This window comes from Rhodamnia argentea, chromosome 5 (genome assembly GCF_020921035.1).
Source record: "Rhodamnia argentea isolate NSW1041297 chromosome 5, ASM2092103v1, whole genome shotgun sequence".
In the NCBI taxonomy this organism is placed as follows: Eukaryota; Viridiplantae; Streptophyta; class Magnoliopsida; order Myrtales; family Myrtaceae; genus Rhodamnia; species Rhodamnia argentea.
Genome location: NC_063154.1, coordinates 28,626,601 through 28,651,986, shown reverse-complemented (window position 1 = coordinate 28,651,986; position 25,386 = coordinate 28,626,601). Strand labels below are relative to the sequence as shown.

The following is a 25,386-nucleotide window of genomic DNA, read 5'->3' as shown; positions in this document are numbered from 1 at the left end:
AACCTCAGGAAATTTTATCACCATTCGATCACTTGAAGCAGAAAGGTTTGCTTTCTTTGATCCGATTCTCTAAACAGAACATAGCAGACCACAAATTTTTTTGTAGGCATACCAAAGTTTACGCCTAATTCTTAACATTCCTTCCGAAAAGGGAGACATTGAGTTCAATAGCATCAATTCTAAAAGCTTGAACATGCGGACATCTCCTTTCTTTAGAGAAGTTCCCGAGCCATGTTGTGTGTAGTACAGGAGCTTCCGTGGTCATGACCCATCCGAACATTTAAGAGTTGCGGCTTGCATGCTTCCATTGATGCGCCCCTTAAGAAAACAGCCTGGCACAGTCTGCGGGGTTTGATTTTTGATCAGCAAATGATCTATGAGTAAGAACGCAAAAGGTATGATAATTAACACAAGTTAACCAGACCAAATTTTGCACGACCACTATTATCTCAGGATCTCTTCTTACCACATTTTGCTTCAATAGGTTATGTGATCAGTTGAATACTGTGAATAAAGGATTCTGCAACTTGGACTGGTTGGCTGCTTCGGGAGATGTAGTTGACTGCAAACACTGACAAGTAGAACTACGAGGAGACAGCATGCCAGGGCTCACTTGGTGTTTGGAATTTTCCATCCTACTTGAATTAGTCAGGCAGAGAGCATAATCACTTGTAGGATAAGATTGACAGACATTCCGAATCTTGTCGCTGAAGCTTTGCTCCTTCATCAGTTCCGGCAGTCTGTTAGTCAATCGAAAATGTATCAAGAATAGTGTTAGAGGTACTGAGATTAAAATCCGTAGAATTAGTTCACAAGGTGATGGGGGCTGGGCAGACTCTGGCGTGAGGCCAAACTCCTCCTTCAATGCCAATGCTGGCTTTTGATATTCATCCTTGATTATTTCAGTAAGTGATCAATAGACTTTAATCTGAATCTACTTGCATATTGATCATTAAATACCTATTAGAAAATTGAAGCATGTGACGTTAGCAAATCTCGTTGAGTGGTCATTAGGAAGGATTTGACACGCCTGATTCAAATTGTTTATGACTTAATCGCACTTTTTCAAATTTTAGAGCTAGATTGGACATTAAGCTTGATTCAAAATGTCAACATTTTTTTTATGCAATTTCTCACGATAAAAAGAAAAGAAAAGAAAAGAAAAGAAAACAATGGATATCAAATGTTAAGAGAGTTGAAGGAAAGGAAAAAGAAACCAAATGGGATGCTTCAATAGAGGATTTGCTTATTCGCCACACTAATGGTCAATCAATTAGAAATCAGGTATCATTTTAAGAGTCATTTATGCCTAATTTTATTTGTTTATTAGCTAATGCGAATTACCTTTTTACCATATACGGCAATGCTTTATAGGAGGGTTATGTAACTTGTTTTAGGTGAAGAGACTATTCTACCCCCGATCTTCAGTTCTCGTCGGCAGCTCCCTCTTCTTTTTCAAAACTGTCAGTCAATGAGAAAGAGGGAGATTGGAAATGGAATTAATTGGAGCAGTAGCTTCCATTTGTCGATGACTAGAGAAAGTTAAAAAGATAAAAGAGTTTAGAACTTATTGTGATTCACGTGTCGGGATACGAATGGCATTAATTGGAGCTCACCAATTTCATGCTGATAACCTTTGTATGGTTGCATTGAGATCACCCTCCCATTCCCCGCAGTCCCACTTGTATTTATACTAATTCATGTTTTTTCTACAATTTAGCCAATGCTAATGCCCAAGTGGACGTTCTCATTGGACAAATTTTATTCACGTCACAAAATCGTTTCGACCTATTGCCCCACTGGTTGAATTTGGTGTTGAACGAATTTGATTAAAGAACTTGTAAAAGTAGGAGGATTTTTTCCTTTTAGCAATTTCCATGCATTAGCCAGCATTTCGGGCACCTTGGGAGGCATTTCCATTTTGCTTTCATCTTAACCTTCAAAATAGACTTTTCATAAGCTCATTTTCCTCATAGCGTCCCAACCCTCACCCTCTCGTTTTAATAAGAACGTAATTATGCTGTTGAAATGACAAAAAGATGCTATTCAAGATGCTATTCATTGGTTTCTCACGCAAGATTTGAGGAGGCACGATGATTGAGCTATAAATTTTGATTGAACTATCATGTCCTTGGATTTCATCGAAACACGTTGATTGAACATGAACGACGATCAGATAATGTCAACCCTGAGTGTACAGTGTTGTAAATCAAGAACTTAAGAGGACTTCTTATGCAGCAAGGGATCAGATACCGAGCGAGCATATCCGCATAGAGCTCGTACTCAGCAATCATCCTGAGCCCCCACTTATGTATTAGCTCCCTACAGAGGTTCAAATCCATGTCTTAGACCACCGATCCATCTCTGTAGAGGCGTGTGCACGAAGATTGGAGCTAAAAAGTGACTGGATCCATAAAAGTGCCCGAAATCGACTTGCTGTGGCTTCCTGTCACCTGATGTGAACAGATTGGAAATTGATTTTGTTCCTACCCAATTAATGAGCTGTTGGCAACGGCAGCAATCCCTCTCAAGGATAGGATTGACAATGAACATGTTCTCACGCCGCCTCTTCTCTCCTATGCAAAAGGCAAATGGCATCATCCACGCTTCCTAGATGCAGATTAGTTCAGTAGTTGAATTTCAGTCTTTCAAGTCCAAAAGGAGAAGCCAAAAAATGTACAGCTCAAGCTTCATGGTGTGACTAACATGCAAGCATAAGATGTTCACTCCTGAAGCACCTGCAACATCTTTCATTCTCTTGTGACCCAGAAAGGAAGCAGTTGTGGGAAGAACTATAGAGTCTTGAATAAGCCCAACTCTGACAACTCGTGGTTCTCTTAATTACTCCTTCTTTGCTGTAAAGCAAAATGCCTGAAAGAAAATCAGAATAGATTGATCAATTCCACAAAATTGGTCAGAATGAATAAAAATCAAAGGATCCTGCCAAGAACTGCAGTAATGTTTTTCAATAAGAGCAAACAACTACCAAATAGCGACTGCCACAAAGAATATGTAAGAGTACTTCTTAGCTTCAACAATAGCAAGTTTAATCAACTAGAATGGTTCGACGACATCAAACTTTGGACGTTACTCTATCTGTTGGCTCGCCAACTCCACTGATTCCCAACATGGCACAAGACTATGCTAGTCAGAATTTCTCACACCTTCCATCTCATAGAAAAACTCAGAACCAAGAATCTATGCTAAAACAGATTTCAGAATAGCTCATTTCCAGGACTATGCTCTTCAAGACCTCCCTAGTGATAAGTTCTCAATATTGCCAAAGGACATCTGGACCAGATCTTTGCAATTCATTGCTTTTAAACAAATATTTCCCCAGTTAGGACCATATGTATGAATCTCAGTGACATAATATTAGTCGGTCCAGACTCTTTTATCTATCACAGGCATGCAAGATTACCGAGTTATAAATAGAAGCTCCCTATGCCCCTTTGCAGAGAGAACAAGGAGCACACATCGGAAGATCTTTGCTCATGTCCCTCAGAGAACTTCCAAACAATTGTTGGCCTGAACTTTCATTTGCAGGCCTGAGCAATGCTGGAGGAACTTGCTTCAGAGGCTATTGAGGTGACATTAGATTAAGGCAATCATAAATTGAGTGTTTGTTGGGTGGAGTTAAGCAACTTTGTCTGCCATGGTTGCCAAAACGAACATGAGGCATTGAAATTGATTGCCCTAGAGATAAGTACGCCAAAAAGCTTTTTCAGTCCTTTCAGGATGTTCAGTCATCTCACTAATGACAAGCAAGTATTTCTTATGCACACGCTCAGATTCGCCATATGCTCCAAGCAGGAATGTGCTGAGAAGACAAGTTTCATACTATCAAGAAAACTATTTTACATGAGGAACCTATTTGATTTATAGTGAGTCTTTATCAAACTCCAACCAAATGGTATTGAAGCACGTGAAACAATGCAGACTAGTGTGACCAGGACTCTTAGCAACAACCTTTAAATCGCCACATCTAGTAAGCACCACAAAAACCAGAAACAGTAGGATCACCTGTATGTCAAAGTTACATTCAGATGAGAGAGCTTTTGCAGAATCCGCCAGAGGATCAGCTTGAAGAGTCCTTACACAATTCAATCCAATATGTAAACGACTGACTTCCTGAAATCAATATCATAAAGATTTAACAACAAAGTAAGATTGTATCACAACGGAATGACATGCTTTGAGTTTTTGACATTTTAGGAAGAAGGCACCGATTGCTCAATCATGTCAGTTGTCTCAACAAATATTTTCATGGACAGTTGATCTATGTCAATTCAAAATTCATTCGGAATAGAAATTACTCGATCAGCTCCAACTTTCTATACTAAGACTTTTAAGCTGTCTATCCTTACTTCTTGTAATTCTTTTTGTGTTCAGTCGTACGATTCGGGAGGCCACAACCATTCCAATCGTGAAAACTAACGCAATAATAGCACTAGAATTCCTAAGATCCACTGTTCTGACGGAAGTCCAGCTCCTATTTAACTCGGCTAGTAAATGGTATGTCTACATATGCAGACCCGCAAGATGCAGAGCAGATACAAACATTCTCCTAGATTGACTAATGACATCAATATTCATGTAAACATCAAAGCGTAAGTTTAATTGGAAAAAGCGAGCGGAGAGACAAGACAAATCGAGCAGAATAGAATCGTACAATTTGACCACATCATTTGCGTATTTCATCCCAAGATTTTACTACAGCAATCCTTCTCCATGAAGCCTTTCCTTTCTTGATCAGCACCAAATCGAAATCTATAGGAGCTAGCACCATCAAGCTTACAGAAAAGCACCAGTGCCAGAACATCTTCCCCAAAACGAAACTATATCGTTTCTAATCCCGTGGATTTCACGGAATCAACTTCATTTCCTTAATAAGCTCAGGTCAAAATCCAATCGAACAATAACACTCGAGAAATACACACCAAGTCAGGTCAAAATCCAATCGAAGAATAACACTCAAGAAATATACGCCAAGTCAATAGGATCAACAGCGATTTCACGGAATCAACTTCATTTCCTTAGTAAGCTCAGGTCAAAATCCAATCGAAGAGTAACACTCGAGAAATACACGCCAAGTCAATCGGATCAACAGCGACAAGGATTCAAATCGACCGGATACTGCTCCGCGAGCCAGTACCGATCGAGCGACACTGAGGAGAGAGATGCAACGGAGAAGGGAAGACCTGAAAGACTTGGGGGTTGAGATCGTGGCGGAGGAGGCGATGGAGCGACTCGTATCCGCAAACAGAGCCATCCCGAGCTGCCGCGGCCTCCTCTGTAGCTTGTCTGTTCTGCATCGTCTCCATGGGTGAGCTGGAGAGGCGTGCGTCGGTTAAATTTGAAGAGAGAGAGAGAGAGAGAGAGAGAGAGAGAGAGAGCGTGTGCTTTAAGAACATGAACATGAAGAAATTCAGAATCTTATGATGCAGAAGCAAAGAGAAAAACCAAAAGATGAGAATCGCTGCATTAATTGGGCCTTACTTATTCCGTGCGCTTTTGGTTGTTTATGCCGATAACCTTTGTATGGCTGCATTGAGATCACCCTCCGACTCCCATTTCCCCAAGCTCCCTAGGTACGACCCGTACTTGCATCTGAACAGTGACGCATTACGTAGTCTTGGTGTGCTTACCTTACCCTTAGAAAAGATGTTCATTTTGGGGCACTCTTCCACTTTAATATATTCCAAGGATGGAAACCTCAAGACACAACTTGTGGTGGAGAAGCATTCTAGGCTTGGCATTTTTTTGAGTGTCAAAGTTATGAGTTTCCCAAACGAAATCACTTTTCCTTCTCCGTTTTCATCGTCTGCCACTACTTCTTTCATTCTTTCACATCCTATTATAGTCATCTCATTGAGATGCACCAAACTTGCGATCGCCGAAGCTGTTCCTAAGTGTACCAATTCGGAGGAATTCATCACCACTAGCTCCATCAAATTACGAAAGGATATCTCAGCCTGGAAATAATGTTGTCAAACTAGGACATTCCCGAACCTCAAGTTTGTCAATACTCCGAAGAATTTTGGACACTAAACGATCTTTCCTCCATACATGCTTTATGTTGTGTAGCTTGCTTAACTTGAGTTCTCTTAAATGTTCAAGCACCAAACTTTTTCCCTCATCAACAAGCCCTTCATCAGGGAATAATTCTTCAAAAGCACTACAAAAGAACTCAAGGCTTTGTAGGTTCCCAAATCTCTGTAAGAGGGATATGGGAGGAAAGGTGGCATTTTCATCATGAAAACATGCCAATGTTAGTGCTTTTGGCTTGCCAAAGACATCCTCAGAAAATTTTCCATTCCGTATCATCCGAATATCCTTATCGACCAATGAAAGTCTCTCTAAGGTGAAAATGCCCTGCGAAATTGCCGATACAATGAGAGAAGTAAATTCAACAAGATTCAGCAGTAAATCATGTGCCGTAAAAGGCAAACCTGTCACGGGATGCACTCATAGTGTTACTAAAACATATGGGGTTCGTTACGTTGTCTAAAAACTATAAGTAAGGGGGCTGCAAGTTTTCGTTAGTATGCAGTGGACGTGGAACATAACGGGGCAAATTAAAGAATAAAGAAGAATACGGTGAATTAGGGTTCCAATGCTTTTATTTCTGAAATGAAATTAGAGTATGTGTTTTTAGAGACTGTACAAAATAAAAAAGAGAAGAAAAGTTCAATGGTCAGAAACGTGAGAACAATGGAGAGGACCATGTGTCAAGTTCTCATTGACCTTCCCAAGTACATTATACTTAATTAGATTAGTTAAGGAATATCTTATGTTCTAAAAAATTCTGCAATTATTTTGTAATTTTAGATAATGGAATATCTCATAAGTGTCCCCAAATGAAAAGTATACTTATGATATTAGAAATATCTTGTACTATTGACAAACTGATAGGCAAGGGATACCATGTTAGTATCATGATACGATTAATACACAGTGAACATAAGATTAGTAAGTGCTTTAAAAAACAAAGTAGAAACCGAGGGAGAAGAGTTGTAGTCATACCTTCTCAAATGAAGAGTGTGTTTCTTGGTTTGAAATGTCCCGATGATCATCTCCCCGAGGCCACTTGTTCATGGTTGCCACCAAAGGAAACATGTTCGGTTTGTCACAATGTGTCGCTCGCAATTCCTTCAAGAATGGCCAGTTCAAAGTAGACAAGTGAGGGCAGAAACTCTCGAGTTGTGGCATATCATGGAACACCAGAGAGGTTAATTGCGGGAAAAGTACTTGAGCAGTAGTGGAGTGTGGATTGTTATCCCCACTTGCGACTATTTCCTTGATTGCACAAAACTCCACTCGAAGTTTCTTTAATTTGTTTAGACTTGCAGCCACCCAATGCGGAAACAGATTTTCAAGGCTCTTACAATTCTCAACCTTCGCTTCCCGTAAATGTTCAAAATTGAGAGTATCTCGAGGACTATCCATCCATATTTTGCTTAAATTTTCCATGTTAGAGGGAAATATCGACCCAAGCTTAGGAAATTGTACCTGCCATATTTGGAAAAATGACACCATAAATTTGATGACATTGAATTATGAACTTACTTTCCTCCCACAAATCACAACATTCTAGAACTTGTTAGTGACACGATCAAGGAGAGGTTGCTTGATGCTTTCACTTTAATGGATCGATGACTAAGGCCGCGTGCAATGCGACAAAATAAGCTACCTTACAGCCGGTACCACCCGTTAATACTCATGCACAAAAAAGATAGGAGAACCTTTCACTAAATTACGCTCCAAAGAACGAAATGACGACCTCAAATAACACATGAATACTTTTGCAATTTTCTTAAAAAGTTCGCATGACAAGAAATTTGAAGGCGGGTTTCTCACACTAACGAGGATCCCCGGGAAAATGCAACTAGTCTTCGTGAACAAATAAAACATGTTATGCAAAAATAGATTCTAATACCAAACCAAAAAAAAAAAATGAAGCGATTGTATGAGCTGCTATGAATTGTTTACTTAACAGCCCGTATGGAATTTTCATTTGGTCGTGAATTACGCTATTGCCACTTGTCCCTACCAAAAAATCGGGTGACTAGTTTCATGCTTCTTTATCTTTGATTTCGGTGATTGGGAAGATTTCGGTTTATCCAATCGGGTGACACCTATCTACAATTTAAGTTTAATCAATTTGCAATGGGTAACCAATTTCTTATCCTTGACTGATGACATTGTGTGGCGTGTTGAGGATTTCGGAGGCAAAAACAAATGAAAGAAAAAAAGCGGATGTCGCATTGCAACTTCCATTGGTGCTTCCATTTGACGAGATGTTTAATTTTAAACATCAAAAGCATTGGATAAAGAAAAACAAGACCGACCTCCGGAGTAAAAAGTGAAGGAGTGCGTTGGTCGATCTCCATCAAAGGTTGCCAAGTTAAGCTTCTCATCTTGGGACAGTAGGCAATGGTCAACTCTTGTAATCTAGGGCATTCCAAAGGACGGTTCTTCCCTGAGAGAAGACTAGTCATATTGGGCAAGCATTCCAGCTTCATGCAACAAAGACGCGGGAATGTAATCTTCTCCACAGCGCTTCCCTGCCCTTCTTCCTCTGCGATCACTCCTTCCATTTGACCACACTCCTTTATTTCCATCCAGCCTAGGTTGGCAAGACACCGGGCCATCGATGGAGTGAAAGCATGTCTCAAGTTGCTGCATTTATAAAGGGTGAGACTAAATATCTTATCGAAGCGCAGCGTCCCTTGAAGATGGTTGTTCCATAATCGCCGCAACTTTGGTAGATTGACCAAGTTTAGATTTTCTAAGAAAGGCAGCAACCGAGTGCTTCGCACGACCTCCAGCCCTTCAAGATTGAATACTTCTTCTAGCGACTCGCAATCGCGCACTTGCAATCTTTGCACTTCATTTAAAACAGGTATCAATCCGGATGGAATAGCGTTATTAAATGATGGACATTTATCCACCACCAATGATTCTAATTGCCAAGAGGGCTTGATGGGAATAAGTTCGCTGTGCCATTTTTCAATTAGCTCGGGAAACTCAGACAACCGCATCGACTTTACTCCCGCAACCGTAGCCTGTTTGAAAAAGCATCGTTAAATGTAAACTCTAGTTAGCAGAATGCAACAAGGACATCTAATTTCACGAAATTTGCTAACCGATGCATACCATTTCTTTAAACATATTTTGGATGGTGATGTTGAGGTTTTCCTTCCAAAACCATGCTTCTGTTGATGCTTGTACTCTCTCCAACTTTGGCGTATTTATTGGTCCCTCGGAGAAGAACTTCATGCTGGGACATCCACTCACAATGACATCTTCCAAGAGTGGGAACATTAAAGCGTATTTACTTGAGCTGAAACATCTCAGCCCCGTCAACCCATCAAGCTCCATATACTTCAATTGATTGAAAACCACCACAAGCCCCTCCTCACCTCCATCACCACAAATGACTTCCGTCAACATTTTGCATTTACTTATCCTCAATTTCGTGAGTTCCAACAAATTTCCAGCTATTGTCGGTGTGAACATCTTTGATAACCCATCACAAAATGACACATCTAGAGTCTTGAGATGTTGAAAAAATCTGGAAAATGGTGGTATTACTTTTAGCTCGTGCCTTGGGCCTTCTTTGGCTTCCACAATGTCGCTCGGCTCTTCTATATCAGAATTGCGTACAACCAGCTCTTGCAAGTTGGTTAAACTCCGAACAAGACGACATGTGGATATTGCAGATTCCTTCGAGAAATGATGAAGCTCGAGAACTCTAACCTTGCAAAAGGATTCTCCGTCATGAGAATGCCCATGCCATATCTCCATCCCTCCATATAAATCTAATTTTAACTCTTGCAGATTTGAGAAGGCGCCCTCAAGTTGCGTTAGATCCCGAGCTACCGAGGCTGGAAACAGAGAGGTGAGGCTCTCGCATCCGGAAATGGTAACAGAACAGAGACACCGGAATTTGACTTGACCGTGAAGTTCCTTATCCCATACATGCTTTAGCTTTGATAATCCCCATAACTCCAACTTTTTTAGCGGGAAACGAGCAATGGGATATCCATCTAGAGGACTCAATGGCTGCAGTTTGAAAACAACTTCAAGCGAATCACATGATCCTACGTCCAAACTTTCCAAGCTCTTGAGCCGTCCAAGAATGTAAGAAGGAACAATGTTCACTAGCTTGTTGCATCCACAAACACTGAGTGACTTTAGTTTGCGGAAAGACTCCGCAGCAACTTGATTGTCCCATATTATATCAATACTATCCATCCTAACGATGCGTAATGTCTCCAAGCTAGGAAAGGCAACCTGCGGTATCGCTCACGAAATTAGTGATTCCGTCGGTTCGAAAAGTTCATGAATACATGGGGAAGAAGCGGTGGTCCTAACAATCTTGGTCTATCCATTGTGGCCGCATCCTCATCTTGCAAAGGTCATACCAAGGCTTTTCTATCTATGTTTTGACATATTATTAGTCTGTCCATGTTTTTTAAGGACTGTTCAAAAGACAACATGAAATATTTGAAAACAAAAAGGACGATATTCCTCAAATTTGTTTGATTTGTCCATATTAGCAAATTTCCTTTTTCATTTTACTAGAAGTAGTTTCAATGTTTCATTTTGGACAAGTTTAACTTCAAAACTAGTGTATTATTCCCCATACTCTGTTAGTTAGCCTGTTAGGTTTCTATTAATTTACTCAAATTAAACATGTGCGATATAAATAATATTACAATTTATTAAGTAATAATCTTTAATTACGCCAAAATATACGTGAAATATGTCAAGGACATCATAACTTCCTGTTAAAGTCAATATCAATCATTTTTATTCAATATTATATCACTCTATAAAAATTGAAAAAGTCAAAAAACAAAACAATGAAGAAGGGATTGCCTGGGTCAAAACGAACAAAACTTATTTATATCATTTTACACTTGAAAGAACTCAATATACTTAATTGATTGAATTTCCCTTTTAAGATTCATTGCTTTGTTACCGTGTTGGATGTCGGATGATCCAATTGTTAGATAAAAATTGTAGGCGCGTGCAAGCCATGCGCCAAAGATTATGTGCAGGGTCAGCAGTGTGGGCGCGTGCGAGCGGCTGTAGCGAATTTTTTATTTTTTTTCCCCACATGGCATATTTTTTTGGTTCTGCCCTCCCTCACGCGAGAGTATTCCTCTTTTGCAGCTGGCTGACAATTTCGCGATTTTTTTTTTTAGCACGTAAATTTCCTGTTTTGCCCTAAATTAAATATGCGTACAAGGTCTGATCGGCGCGTTCTTGGTACCAACGTGTTCATATTGAAATGCTCTATGTTGTGGTACATTTTTGTACATGTTTGAAGCATTTAAAGGCATAAAAATATGTGTGAAAAATACACATAATTTGGGATATTATTGTATTTTTAAGCTATATTTCCCTATGTTTTTTGAAAATACAGAATATTGATTTATTGTAAATGACCACTCAAGGTTCATAGATAGCATGTATGAGATGCTTGCAATAACAATGGTAGGAGATCCATTGCACGTGGGAAACCTCGGATATCAAGAGAGTAGCATGTTCTGTTTTGTCACTCGTTACTACCCATGAAAAGGAAAAAAAGAAGAAGAGGAATGCTAGCCAAAGAATCGTGTTGGAAAAAAGCTTACAACACAAAGCATGGATTAGACAACGATACCGACCTAGACTAAAGGGTTACTGGATTGTATAAGGTATACCGTTGATTAAGTGCAGTGAGGAAAAGAAGAGAAGTAAACAAAGCATGAAGTAAGTAGAGCTTGAAGTAAGCACTCTGTGAACGTCCCACGTCCCTTTACGGAAAGAAAGTCTCAACCAAAACCACATTCCTTTTGCGTGAGGATGTAGCTAAAAACATAAGAATTGAAAGGCTGGCAATTTACAATATGAAGTAACTTGTTTGCAAATGATTATCCGAGAAATCCATAAATGACACGATTTGATACGAACTTAATATACATAAATTTTATAGCTAAATTAAAAAAAATAAAGTGTTCTCCAATGAACATTGCTATATCACAAAATCTTTTACTACATAGTTACCAGGAGTGAATTTAAGCACATAATTTGAGAGTTGACAATTGAGCTCATTGAAGATTAATTATCCAACTTTTGTATGTATAGTGACTCTACTATATATTCTTCATTTCAATTCAAAATCACAATTTGAAGAGTAACTCTACTTTGGCTTATCCAGCTTTTATGGTGCTGTGATTATGTGGAACGCAATCAATTTTAACCAAAGTGGGCTTTGGCGATCATGCTTCGTCTCCAATATAACTATTTGTTAGTTTTACTTATTTAGCTGGCCGGCATAACAATTATCTATATGAATATATCATCTTTTACAATGTCTTAATACTTTGATGTGATTGATCCAACTCTTATTGATGTGAATTTAAACTTCCCAATTATTTGTAACGCCATGTGGCAACTTGAAATGCACAGCATGTAAACTCGTGAAGTGCTATGCACATAAAATTGATGCAATCATTGGATTTTTGTTATATTTAAGATTTTGATGTAGCGTTTGTTACGTACCTCTTGATTGAAGAGAGTAGTGTAGCGTGATTTGAGACGATCCTCACTCCAAGTTTCACGTGAACCTGTCATCGATTTTTAATTAGATGAAAGGAATGCCATATTTTGCATTGCAGGGATGAATTAATCTAAGAAGATTTTTAATGATTAAACCAGAAAAAAAAAATCAATCTTACACTTTCTGCTAGAGAAGCACGTCAAACTTTCCAAACCTGCAATGCATAAATCGGTTAACATCGGGAATACTAGAGTTTCTGATGTTTCTATCCTCGACCCTTCATCCTCTATAATGATCGCCTCCATCTTCTTGCAATCTTGTACCTCTAGTTCTCTCAATTGTGGGAGAGATTGAACCATGGATGGGAAAAACAGAAACTCGAGGTCGTTACAGTTAGACACCTCTAAGCGCTTTAAATTATCGAATCTCACAATTCCACAAGGATTCTTGTTCCACATGCACTTCAAGCTTCGCAATCTGTCTATATAGATTGTGTTTAGCTCAGAAAGAGTCTCAATATTGGCATTGGCGCCTAATCCGTCAAGGTCAAAAATTTCTTGCACCGAAATGCAATCTTCTACCTTTAAAATGTGGAGCTTGGGTAGTTTTACCAGTGAGCTGGAGTTGATGACCTTTGAGAGAGATTTGCATGAAGAGACCTTAAGAGATTGGAGACTGCTCAGCCCCAATGGAGATTCATCGGTCCATATATCTTCCAGATTGGGAAGTCCAACCATTTTCAAGGACTCCAAGGATGGGATTGAAACCTGACGGATAGACCCATCAGCATACGTGCTATAGCAGGTTATTACAAATGGTTGCGGAAGAAAATTTACGGACTTTAGGATGATTTTTACATTTACAAAAAGCTATGATAAACAAAGGCTAATTTAAAAATCAGAAAAGGTATTTTACGACCCCAAAAACAACTAATGAACTTCGTTTTTACAATAAATTCGTGGATGGTATTACAATTGGATATTGTTTGCAATTTATTAACAATAAGGGAAACTACAGTCATCAAGAAATAGCATTCATTCAGTTTGCTAATGACTACGAAGATTAGTGATCCTTAGAGCAAAAGGAAGTACATTCAAGGTAAATTCCTTCCTATATGGTAAACCACTCCCTCTTAGGTTATGTTACTACTTTGATGTTACATTGCTCATTTTGTCGGATGATTGCCAAAAAGTACTACACTATCTCACAATGCACATTACTACCATGAAAAAATTATATAGAAACTGTAGAATCACTGTGATTATGAAAGACATAGGCAACTTACACGCAAAGGACAACATCTCATGGAGTGATAAACAAGGCAAGTTTCAATCACGAGAAGTAAATTATTATGCTATAATTCCTTAATTACAGAAAGGTATGTCTAATTTACTACCTACCTAAGGAAACTTAGCAATCTTGAAAAGTAATTTAGTACTTCATAAGGGAAATTACTCTCATAAAAGTTTAGTTACTACAAGTAACTTCCTTTTGACGCCTTCGCCATCCACCTAAGCCCGCTTGGGCTTTGCCAGACCCAATCAATTTATGCGTGAAATATTTTAATTTATATAATAAGAGTAAACCTACGACGGGGCTAATTTCTTTCATACTTGATAAATTTATAATGGCAACTTAAATTTCTCTCCATGTAAGCTCATGTTTAATAACTTGCGAAACTAATATATTGCACGAGCCTTGAACTCCACCATCAACTTCAATGATAATTGTCACTGTTTATCCTTAGTTTACTTACTTCTATCACTAACAATAACCAATTTAACAGCTTACCTACTACACTAAAAAATTGTTAAACAATTAACTACAATTTCCACCTATTTGTCACATGTGATTTTTTACAATGAGTTGAAAATTTCCAATATAAATAAAGAAAAATGCGGAAAAAAAGGCAATGATCTTGAAAGAGATTGAGACAAAAAATAATAATAAGATGGTTGACTTCGTGAAAATGGCTTTGAAATATATCCCAAGCATATGAAATGATCAAAGAAAAGGCTAATTTTTTTTTTAATTTCATTGTACATATGGCCTTCCTAGTCAGCTATTTAATTTCAATACGCCCTAATTTATATAACCACATTTTCGATGTAAGTGTTTACCGATTTAAATCTTCATGGGGGATCTCGTGAACTTTTTCCTAAAAGTCACTCGGTGATGCCTTCGACTACGAGATATTGACACAAGTTGAAGATGTATGTTCTTTTTTTTTTCAATTAGAAGTTAAAGATTTATGTTTGTTATGCCCAAAGTGCTTACATATATCTATATCTTTTATACGCTTTGCAAGTATGAACATGCGTGTAATTGTGTGCGTTTATACTTGTAGGGCTTACGCAATGACTAAGTGCTTATTGAAACACACGACAGGGAAAAGACGTGCATCAATTAGATTCGCATCGTTGCTACTATTTGAAAACCCAATCCCCTTGCCCATTCTTCGTATTGATTTTTACCTAAGCCATCTAGATATCATATTTTTTCACTTGCCGCATGTAAGCTGAAAATAACTCAAGTCCTAGCACAATCTAAATTTACATGGATTTCATTCTCTTTGCTGGAGTTCTATGCAATGAAGAGTAACAGAAGATTGCTTTACGCAATTACAGAGAAGGCATGATTAGGATAATGTAACTAGGCAGCAAATGAACCGAAAAAGAAGAAGAAGAAAGAATAATGACAATAATCTATGTCACATCCAATTAGCAAATGAACAAAAGATCATCAAATAACATATTGTTTTGATAGAAAGTTACCTGTTGCCCGTTGAAGAATGCAACTTGAGTGCCAACATGGTCGTTTGATGCACAACTTGAAGGAGCCATAGTTGCGGTGCAAAAGTTCTTCATATTCGGCAAATCACGCAATTTCAAGACATGCAAATTCCGCAACTCAAGTTTGCCGCAATCATCCACTTCTACAATCTCCCGCATTAAGTGACAGCTGACCACTTGGATCTCTTCAAGGTGTGGAAGTTCTCTCAATAATGAAAGAGGAAACAAAACTTCCATCTTGTCACAGTTTCCAACTCGTACTACCTTTAATGCACTGAAGGAATTGGAGGAGATGTGGTTGTTGCATATCTTTTCCAAGTTGATGAGGTTATTGAAAAGTAATGACTCCAACATCTTAAACTCTGTATGTGATGGTAATTGGAGGACGTGATGGACGGAGGGACTATTCTCGACCTGTAGGTGCTTTAATTTCGGAAAGCCTTTCTGCGATAACGCGCAAATACTTTGCTCAATTCCATTTAATCCGTCTAAAATGAGACCGTCGGTTTTGCCTAATAAAGTCTGTATGCATCCTTTCCGAAGAATATCGCTCATTGGATCCAACCGAACCTCCAACATGCTCGACAGCTCCAATGTGCTTGACACATAGCGACTTCGCCAACATGGCACATCACCTATCCGGATTTGGTACTTGGTTAGTTTCTCGACGTTTAGATCCTCCGGGAGCACACTCGGATCGAGAATGGACACATGCAAAGTGCAGAGATTCTTCAAGTTATTCAACTCAATAAGACCGGCATTAGTGGGTGGAGTTTGCTCCACAGCATTCCAACGATCAAAACTATTCTCCATATACAACTCCTCCAATTTCATCAAGCTCCCAAGCACACCCGGTTCAATTATCTCAAGTTTTGAGCAATGGTTTAAGTCTAACAACCGTAGCTCCACCAATTGTCCAATTTCTTTTGGCAATCGTTGAATTTTGGAGTTTGCAAAGCTGAGAACACATAGCCGTTTTAGCTCGCTGATCATGGCTACATCCTCTAACGAACAATCATTTAGGCACAGAGTGTGTAAGTTCTCCAAGAACTGGAATGGCGAAGGTGAACGAGTGAGCCGCACTTGAGAAAGATGTAAGACCATGAGTTTTCTCATAGAGTTGAAACATGAGCCTGGGACCTTAAGAGATTCATTGTTTGTGAACAACAAAAAGATCCGCATTTCAGGGCAATCTAACTCTTCAGGAAGCTCCTCCATGTCAACGTAGGGAAAGCATACCGATGTGCAACTTTTGAGCTTGTCCTTCGGCAATTCTATCACCGACTTATCATGATTTTTCAACACCAGAAGAGGGTCATCTCTTGAAGCTACCGAGGCAACGAATCCACGAACCAAGTCGTGTATCTTGAAACCATCAACATCTTCATTGTCTTCTAACAAAAAGGATGAGGCTTTCAGGGTTCGGATCAGTGAGCTCAACCTGTCTCTCACTTCTTCCATGCTGCTATCTTCTCGAAATAACCTCGAACCCACGCCATACCTCACCAAGTTTTCAAGAGAGGGCTTAGAGACACCATAAACAACACATAGGCGTAACAATGACTTCACCTCCTTGCCATCCTCCCCTTTGAAACGATCATAGCTCAACTGCAACATCTCGTTTATCGTCTCACTGAGTCCTCTGTTTGTAGACATCTCGATTTGTCTCAAAACATCCTTCCATTCGCGAAAATCCGCGTCTCTAAAAACATTCGCCATTGCAATAATTAGGAAAGGCAAACCTGCACATTTGTTGAGTGCTTCATCCACCAAGGATTTGAATGGATCGTGATGAACTTTGTCGCCCACCGTCCTCTCAAACAGTCGTTTTGCCTCTTCCTCCTTCAGCGCATCGAGGAGGAAGTCCCTGTCGCAGCCCATACCCCTACTCAAAACATCTTGGAATCTTGAAGTCAACAGCAACTTGCATCCTATGACTTTGTTGTCGTGTCCGCAAGGAATGCCTACTGACTTCAAGTCAAGCCCTTTCCACAGGTTGTCCAGTATTATGAGCACCTGCTTCTTCTCCCTCACCTCCTTTTCCAACCTCGTGCGCAGACGTTCCGCTCGCGAATTGACGTACTCCACATCCTTTATGTCCAGGTCCAACGCGTGCGCAATCTCTCCTTGAATCCTCTTGATGTCTTGATTTTCCGACACGTCGGCCTTAGCGACCCAATCAAACGACTTCGCTTTCTTTATCCTCCTTTCGGCGTCGTCCAATAGGGTGGACTTGCCGACCCCGCCCATTCCGTGAATCCCGACCACGCTATTGTTGTTATCAGTAAGAGCAGCCATGATCCCCTGCATGATCAATTCTCTGGATTGGACCATCCCGTCGTCCTTAAGCTTAATTGACATCGAGGCAAAAGGAGCTGAGGCCACCGCGGTGGTCGACTGTACGACATCTTTGCCTTCTCTCCTGGCCGGAGTCGGAGCAGCCACATTCCCCGGAGCAGGACCACTGAAGGAAATATCCTTGAATTCACTGCATTCTCGAGCGAGTCGCTGAAGGAGCTCGATCTTTTCCTTGGCCTTTCTGCTGAACTGATAGCGACAGTTGGGGTCGGGAAGAGTCCCGTAGCAGCAACTCTTGCTCGCCTTTTCAAACTCTCCCAACAGCTCTCCCGCCTCCTTCAAGGCCTTCTCTGCACTCTCGTGCCAATCGGTGACTTGACTGTAGACCATCCGAATATTGTTTCTGGCCACTTCGACGGCATTGTGGATCCTCTCAGCCTCGTACGCCAGCTTCCCGACTTCCTTCTGAAGATCCTGGGCGTAGCTCTTGGAGGAGATCACGTATCCGAATTGGCGCTTGACAGGAACAACTACCCACTTCAAGACATCCCATGCAAAAGATGCAACAGGAATGGCAGGATCGATCGACATTTTGCTTTGATTTTTTCTTTTCGAGAAAGAAAGAGCGATAAAACGGGGAGACAGTGAAGAAGAATAAGAAGGATGGTTTGGCCGAGGAGAAGAAAGAGCGAAACAGAGCAAGAACGATTGAGAGAAGAAGAGGGGAATAAGATTTGAGCGCAGAAAAGGATGACGAATCAACGGGTGAGCTTCAGTTCTGGAGATCCAACGATTTAAAATAAAAGAAAGACCGCAGTGGGTCCCATCTGTCAAGCCACCAACGTGGACTTGCAAACCATATGTTAAACGTTGACGGGAGTGCGATCATTTTCAAATCACAGCTTGAGGGCCAAACTATTTTAGGAACATTCATTCATGTATCTCGGAAATTCGACGTGACATGCCACTCGTTGTTTCAAAATTTTATGGCACTCAAATTATCTTTGAAAAAGTTACATACCATTTAAGTGATCGAAAAAAAGTTATAATTTTCAAGTGAGCACCATATATAAATCATGGCACTTAGCAATCTAAAAAAGGTTATGATATCTAAGTAATCGCCGTACGAAAATTATAATGTTTTTATCTTCCATTTGATTATTTCTCACCGATGTTTAAGTCTCCTTCCTTTCCTCCACTGTTAATTGGTCATGCACTAATATCTAATTAATGTTGACCGTTGGGTAACAATATGTCTTGACTTTTCATGTATCATATTACGAACTTTTAGAGGTTTATTAACAGAAAGCACCTCAAATCAATCCTTCAAGTGAAAAAAAAAAAAAAACTCAGTTCGGAAGGAAATATTGAAGTTGTTTAATTATTTTGCCAACCGTAGGTGTTAGATTAGAATATGTGAAATTACTCCTTAATCTGTATATCCATTATGACTATTCGAAAAGGTTACGCCTAATTTTTAAAAATAATGTTTTGACTAATTAAAGTCATCAGGGACGTTCACTTTGTAATTAAGGTGATAAGGACCTTTTGCATGGCAACTACCTAATATATGGAGAATAAGTGCACATACTAGGAAAAAAAATTACCATATGAAGTTAGCATTCTCCTAAAGTACGCAATTGTTTTCCCTACAATCTACGGCCATAGGTGTGGAGGTTAAGCCAATGAAATATCCTGCAAAATCAGTTAAGCTTAGGCCCCTGCGTAGGTTACTCTAACTCAAATAGCATGCACACAATTTGTGGGATTCAAACGAACGATTCCCGCTCGAGCTAAAACTTTCGCTATGCCTTAACCAATTGCACCAATCTTGGAGTTAAGTAAGCATGACATTTTTTTAGTAACGAGCAATTTTACTTTACATTCCGCAACACTTCTTAAGAAAATGATTATGTCAATGTAAAAATTACCGTACTACATATATTCAATAATTGTACGAGAGAGATGCTCAGTAAGTATAATGTTAAAGTAATAGTAGCATATGATGGGTATTCATCATATTGGCCACGGATATAGTTGAATGTTAGCTGGCTAAATTTCTATGCGTATATTAGTCTCACATGACAAACATGCCCATCAAAATTGTCCTTTTTTTTTTTTGGTCCAAACAAGATTGTTAGGTTGGAAAGGTCAATTTACCCCCAATTGGGTAGATGCATTATCACCGTTCGAAAGTATTTTGACTAAGTCAAAACAATAAAAGTCATGAGGCACATATTTCTTTGTAATTAGCATGATAAGTATATCCTAGTTAGTAGTGCATAAAATTCAATTTTCTCGGCGTGTCTAGGAGAACGAAAAACCCCATTGTGATTGGTCAGTACATCCTCAAGTACTTTTTTTATATTTTAAGAGGGGCTTCCATCGTCAACTAATCTAACCATAAAATTAGATGTTTGCCATTGAAAAGCAATCCGTACCGATCAATTTATAATATGTTGATAAGATTGCGTATTACTCTAAATGTGTGCTACTTGTACTTGGTAAATGTATCTATTATAGGGGTAAATGATTTTCATATATGGTAAAACTTTCATATGTTGTAGAGACATTCGTTAATGGCAAAAACATGTTATTTTTAGTGCTATTTTGGTTTTATCATAGCAATATCAACAAAAATCAACGAATGATTTAAAAAATATTTTCCTAAAAATGAACACTTATATCGCTTATAAAAATGAATGAATAAAAAATATATTTTATCTTTCACGAAAATATCCATATATAAATTATCGTCCACAATAAGAATATTTTTAATTAGCTAATTATTTCAAGACATACAAGTAATTATATTTTAAAAAATATTTTTTGAATTTTTTATTTTTTGCAAAATAAAAAGAGCCTCATGTCAAAAAACATATTTTGGGGCAGTTTTTATGGTCAAACGATTCAAACCAATGACGGCAGTAGGCTAGGCTTAGATTCCTGCCTGGGCAGTTGAAGTTCAAAAAGGTTCACAAAAGTGTGTCCAAGCTGGGGCGAGTCACTCATTCATGTACAGTGCAAACGAGGCGGAACTTACATACGGTGATTTTCTTTGATAGCCGTCTTTTTTACAGGACAAGAAGTATATTTCATTTGAATTGATTATGTAATAATTTTTGGATGATTGTAAAATTAATAGTCTATTTTGGACCACAAAATAATAATAATTAATTAAGTATTATTATGAGGTTTACTCTTTTAAGAATTTATATCTCACGTGTGTTTTTATTCTCATAAATACTCAAAAACTGTTATGTTAGCACAATCTAATTCGTTTCTGTTGACAACATATCTCTCAATACCAGAAGCAAAGAGCAAGAAAACGGAGAGAGAGAGAGAATGATGACACATATACTGGAGAAGAAGAGAGAGAGTTGGAGGCAGAATGGTTGTGCCCAACAAAGGATGAGGGATCAACGGCTAAGATTTAGTACCAACGATCCAAACAATCTAGATCCTTGAGAACGACCCAAATGCCACGCCGAGGAAGAAAGAGGAAGTCGAATGGTGGCAGACTGCTCCACGTCATCACCGGGCCAAAAGTAAAATTTAAAGAAAGAAGGCTGCCACTGTCAGCCGGTAGATCATTACATTTCAATAAAAACCGACTATTACTTGAAAATAAGTCTTGATTTTTTTTTGTTCATGCCAGCTGGGGCGAGTACAATGGTCATGACTTTGATGTGATGTGACTTTAGTCTAGACCCCACATGTCCCCATATCTATATCTGTATCTGCCCTGTACTATGGTTTAAATTAGCAATATTTATTCACTCCTTCGAGCCCCGCACGAGGTCACTTCTTCGAAATTTGAATGTTGACAACTGCCCTTTTTTGTGTGATAAAAAGTAGCCTCATTCTCTTAAAAAAAATTCTCAATTTTAGATTAAGTCTTAAATTTATTTCGAACCTTTTTTTTCTCAAAAAAGCCCTCCAATTTTATGTTCAATCTCAAATTTGTCCCGAACTTTTTTTATCTCAAAAAATACCTAAACTTTAGTATCGGTCCGAAATCTACTCCGAACCTTTTTTTTTATTTAAGGAAAAAATTTATCAATTTTTACTCTAATCTCATTTATGTTCTATTAGCCCTTTGTCCAAAAATCACCGTTAATCATCTCTAATTTTCGTATTCTAGAATGGCTTCATTTTGAAGAACTTCTTTATTGGGGTAGAATTGTTATCCACATGAAAATGCAATATCCGTCCGTACCTATTGTCATATTATTTTGCTAATGCGATTTTTTTTATCAATGTGAAATTATCACGTCAAGTTGGGATTCAAACTTGTGATTTTTTAGATAAAATAAAATTCGAGACAGATTTGAAACTGCACTTAAAATTTAAGCTTTTTTCCAAGGGAAAAATTAAGTTCGGGGCAATGGTAAGTGAAGATGGGACGTACGCATAGTGAGACAAAGTCCAACATGGCCCTTGGTGTTTTTCACACTCTGCCTCTACAGTGCATAGTAATGGTGGGACAGAATCATGACTTTTCTCTAAACCCCAAGCCTTCACTGAAGGGTCTAACTCCTGATTTCTTGGAATAAAGGGGCACCAATAATGTGTGCTATTTTTAATAAAGGGTGATAGAAAGACATATATGACGAGTCTTTATAAATAAACATCATCTTTTTTTTTCCAAGTGAGTCAAATTTTGTTTATTGAAATATCAATAATTGTCATATTTTTGGTGATAGAAACACAACTTTTTTTTTTTAATTGATGACTAGTATCGGACATCTAACAATTTAGAGCCTTAGCAAAGAGCCAGACCACGAGAAAGAAAAAAGGAGATTGGTACATATTATGGAGCTTAGTTTATGGCTTAATTATACACCAGTCAATTTCTCAACTATAGGAATGGATTATTTTCGGTATTTTTTTTTTTATGGACCGGTCACCATCATCAATATCCATGTCTCCATCCTTTCTCCCATTACTAATGGACATGCATTAATGAGATATCCATCCTTTCATCCTTTCCCACTATTAATGTAATAATCCTAATCCATCCTTTTTTCCACGGTCAATAGAAAAATATTAACTAGGTACCAATCCTAGACCCACTCATTGCGCAGGTCAACGAGATCATATTCGGAATATAGAAGCAACGTCATAATTAAGATAATTGTTAGATTAGAATGTCAATTGTAACTGTTACATTAGATGTAACTTCAATTAGAATTGATAGATCATAATTTTTATTGAATATTGCTACTCCATACTTGATAAAGTTAATAAGGAAATCGATTGTGAATCATGACATTGCTTCGCAGTCCCTCATTCTAATTCTAGTTATCACAAATGCTTGGGTCCGTTTGGAGTCTTTACTTCTAACATTCATTTTCCTAATGTTGCAGTTTTTTATGCTTTCAAAACCATACAATTATTCACAAGTAGATTAATATGTTTTTTCATAATCTATAAAACCTAGTTATTGTATTTTTCAAGTTTTTTTAGGGAAAGCAAAACACATAAAAATGTACCTAAAAAGTCTAAACATATAGAACAAGTTAACTGTAGAAGTCCGACAAAAATGATGATGGAATCTTTTCAGAATCACTCTTGCATATTCCAAGTTCATGACAATCATTCCGAACAACATTGTCAATATGAATATGAATATAAATCTTAAAGGAAAAAAAATGAATCCCGTGGAAATGGATTATTTTTTGCAGTATTACTCCTTTGCTTGACCAATCACCATCAACAATGTCTAGTCTCCATCCATTTCTTCATCGCTGATAGACAAACATTAATTGTCTACTAGTATTTTCATCCTTTCTCCTTCGTTGAAGGATAAACATTGATTAGATACCAGTCCAAAACCCGCTTATTGTGTGGATCAATGAAATCATGTTAACACAGTAAAAGTAGCATTATAATTAAGCTACTTGAATAGGGAAAAAATAAAGTTTAATTTTCAAAATGATATCAAGATGGAAATAGCTTTAAAATGTAACATAGTTATGTTATTTATTTATATCGAATAGCTTACTGACATATTAGATGCACACCATGAGGAAGAAAGATGAGATCAGTACAGATTGCGGAGCTTGGTTGCAAATCTTAGTTTAGGCCTTAACTAAACACCAATTGATTCATTATATATAAATGGATGATTTCCTTTATTGAACTAGTCATCACCTTCGTCCACATCTTCATCCTTTCCTCCACCTCTAGTTGACAGACATTGATAATGTAATAATCCTAGTCCATCCTTTTCATGGTTTCCTCCACCATCAATACAAGCATTGAGGTACTAGTCCTACTTGCACAGGTCAACAAAACCACATTTGAAATATGGAAGTAACATTATAATTAAGCTAATATATTATATTAGAATGTCAATTGTGATTGTCACATTAGACGAAATTTCAATTGGAATTGTTAGAGCATAACTTCGAATAAAATGAAACTTTTTCTGCTTTTTATTAACATTTTAAACTAGTTTGCTTTCTTAAATACTGATACTCAGTATACGGCAAAATTAATATGGGAAATGATAACAAGCCACGACTGACATTGCTTCGTGGCCCCTCATTTTGATTCTAGTTATCATAAATGCTTCGGTTGGTTTGGGTCTTTTACTCATTTTCTCAATCTCAGCCATGATTTTTAGATCAAAATGTTAAATTACTCCAAAATTCCTATATTTGTTGTCTTTTTAAAAATGTTATGACTAATTTCTAATAAGGAAATGGTATGACTCATTAATGTTATGAGGGATGTTCTCTTTCTAATTAAGTTGACGAGGATCTTTGGCATAATAACTACCTAGTTTATCAAGAACAAATGCATATGAACAAACTACCATTTAAAGTTATCATTATGTTAAAGTAAGTACATTTCTTATGCATTCTGTATCATTTCCCAAGAAAATGATAACGTCAGCATAAAATCATCAAATTGATAAAAATAAAATAAAAATAAAATCATCAGTCAATCTCAATCCCTTGGTATAGAAATGGATAATTCAATAATTGCATTATAGAGATGCTAATCTAACCTTAGTTAATGCATTAACCGAACACCAGTCAATCCCTTGGTATAGAAATGGATAATTGTTGCATTTTTGTTCATTTACTGACCAATTACCATCACCACAGTCCACGTCTCCCACTCTTTCCTCCCCCTTTGATGGACAAATGTTGATGAGTTGTTTGTCCTTTCATCCTTCCCCACTGAAAACGGTCCTTTCATCCTTATGTACTATTCCCAATCCATCCTTTCCATTCTTTCCCGCATGTTAATGGACAAATATTGATTATGTACTAGTCCTAAACCTGCCCATTTCGCAGTCAATGAAATGATATCAACAATACAGAAGTAACATTATAATTAAGATATAGGGAAATAATGAAGTTTAATGTTACTATTTCATGTACTGAACAGCAATTTTTTTCATAATTTTCTATCTATTGATATAATAGACTTGGGTTAACTTTGATGCATATATACAATCAACATTTTGGCCGTTAATTGAAAATAAGTATCATCTTTCAAATTCTCATAGATCCGTTGACAAAAAGCCCCTCAAATCATTCTTTTTAAGTGAAGAACTCGGTTTGAATTTGTTTACATTTTTTTGCCAACTATAATTCTTAGATTAGAATGTCAAATTCTCCTAATTCCATGTGTCTATATAAACATTTTGACTAATTAAAAAGGCTATCATAAAATTCTAAAGAAAAGATGTTATGACTAATTAAAGTCATGAGGTAATAATGC

The 25,386-nt window shown here is 37.9% G+C and overlaps 1 protein-coding gene and 1 pseudogene across 1 annotated transcript; both read right to left on the bottom strand.

Moving 5' to 3' along the window:
• Positions 1-2,322: 2,322 nt before the first annotated feature.
• LOC115727727 lies at positions 2,323-5,324 on the bottom strand (annotated as a pseudogene).
• Positions 5,325-12,973: 7,649 nt separating this feature from the next.
• On the bottom strand, positions 12,974-18,242 carry LOC125315303 (disease resistance protein At4g27190-like). The gene is made up of 5 exons (XM_048279754.1): positions 16,432-18,242; positions 15,613-15,762; positions 15,331-15,417; positions 13,216-13,323; positions 12,974-13,033 (listed from the first exon to the last, which is right to left on the bottom strand). Exons 1-5 carry the CDS (start codon positions 18,235-18,237, stop codon positions 12,974-12,976), a joined length of 2,211 nt encoding a protein of 736 aa, XP_048135711.1. The 5' UTR covers positions 18,238-18,242.
• Positions 18,243-25,386: the final 7,144 nt, after the last annotated feature.

What these genes read in the sequence shown, in the direction of transcription:
- LOC125315303 (XM_048279754.1), bottom strand. Translation starts at nt 18,237, where the DNA reads ATGTCGATCGATCCTGCCATTCCTGTTGCATCTTTTGCATGGGATGTC. An exon ending in TGGTCTTACATCTTTCTCAA is followed by an intron (nt 15,763 to 16,431) that starts GTGCGGCTCACT and finishes AAGCACCTACAG; the next exon opens with GTCGAGAATAGTCCCTCCGT. An exon ending in CATTCTTCAACGGGCAACAG is followed by an intron (nt 13,324 to 15,330) that starts GTAACTTTCTAT and finishes TCTATCCGTCAG; the next exon opens with GTTTCAATCCCATCCTTGGA.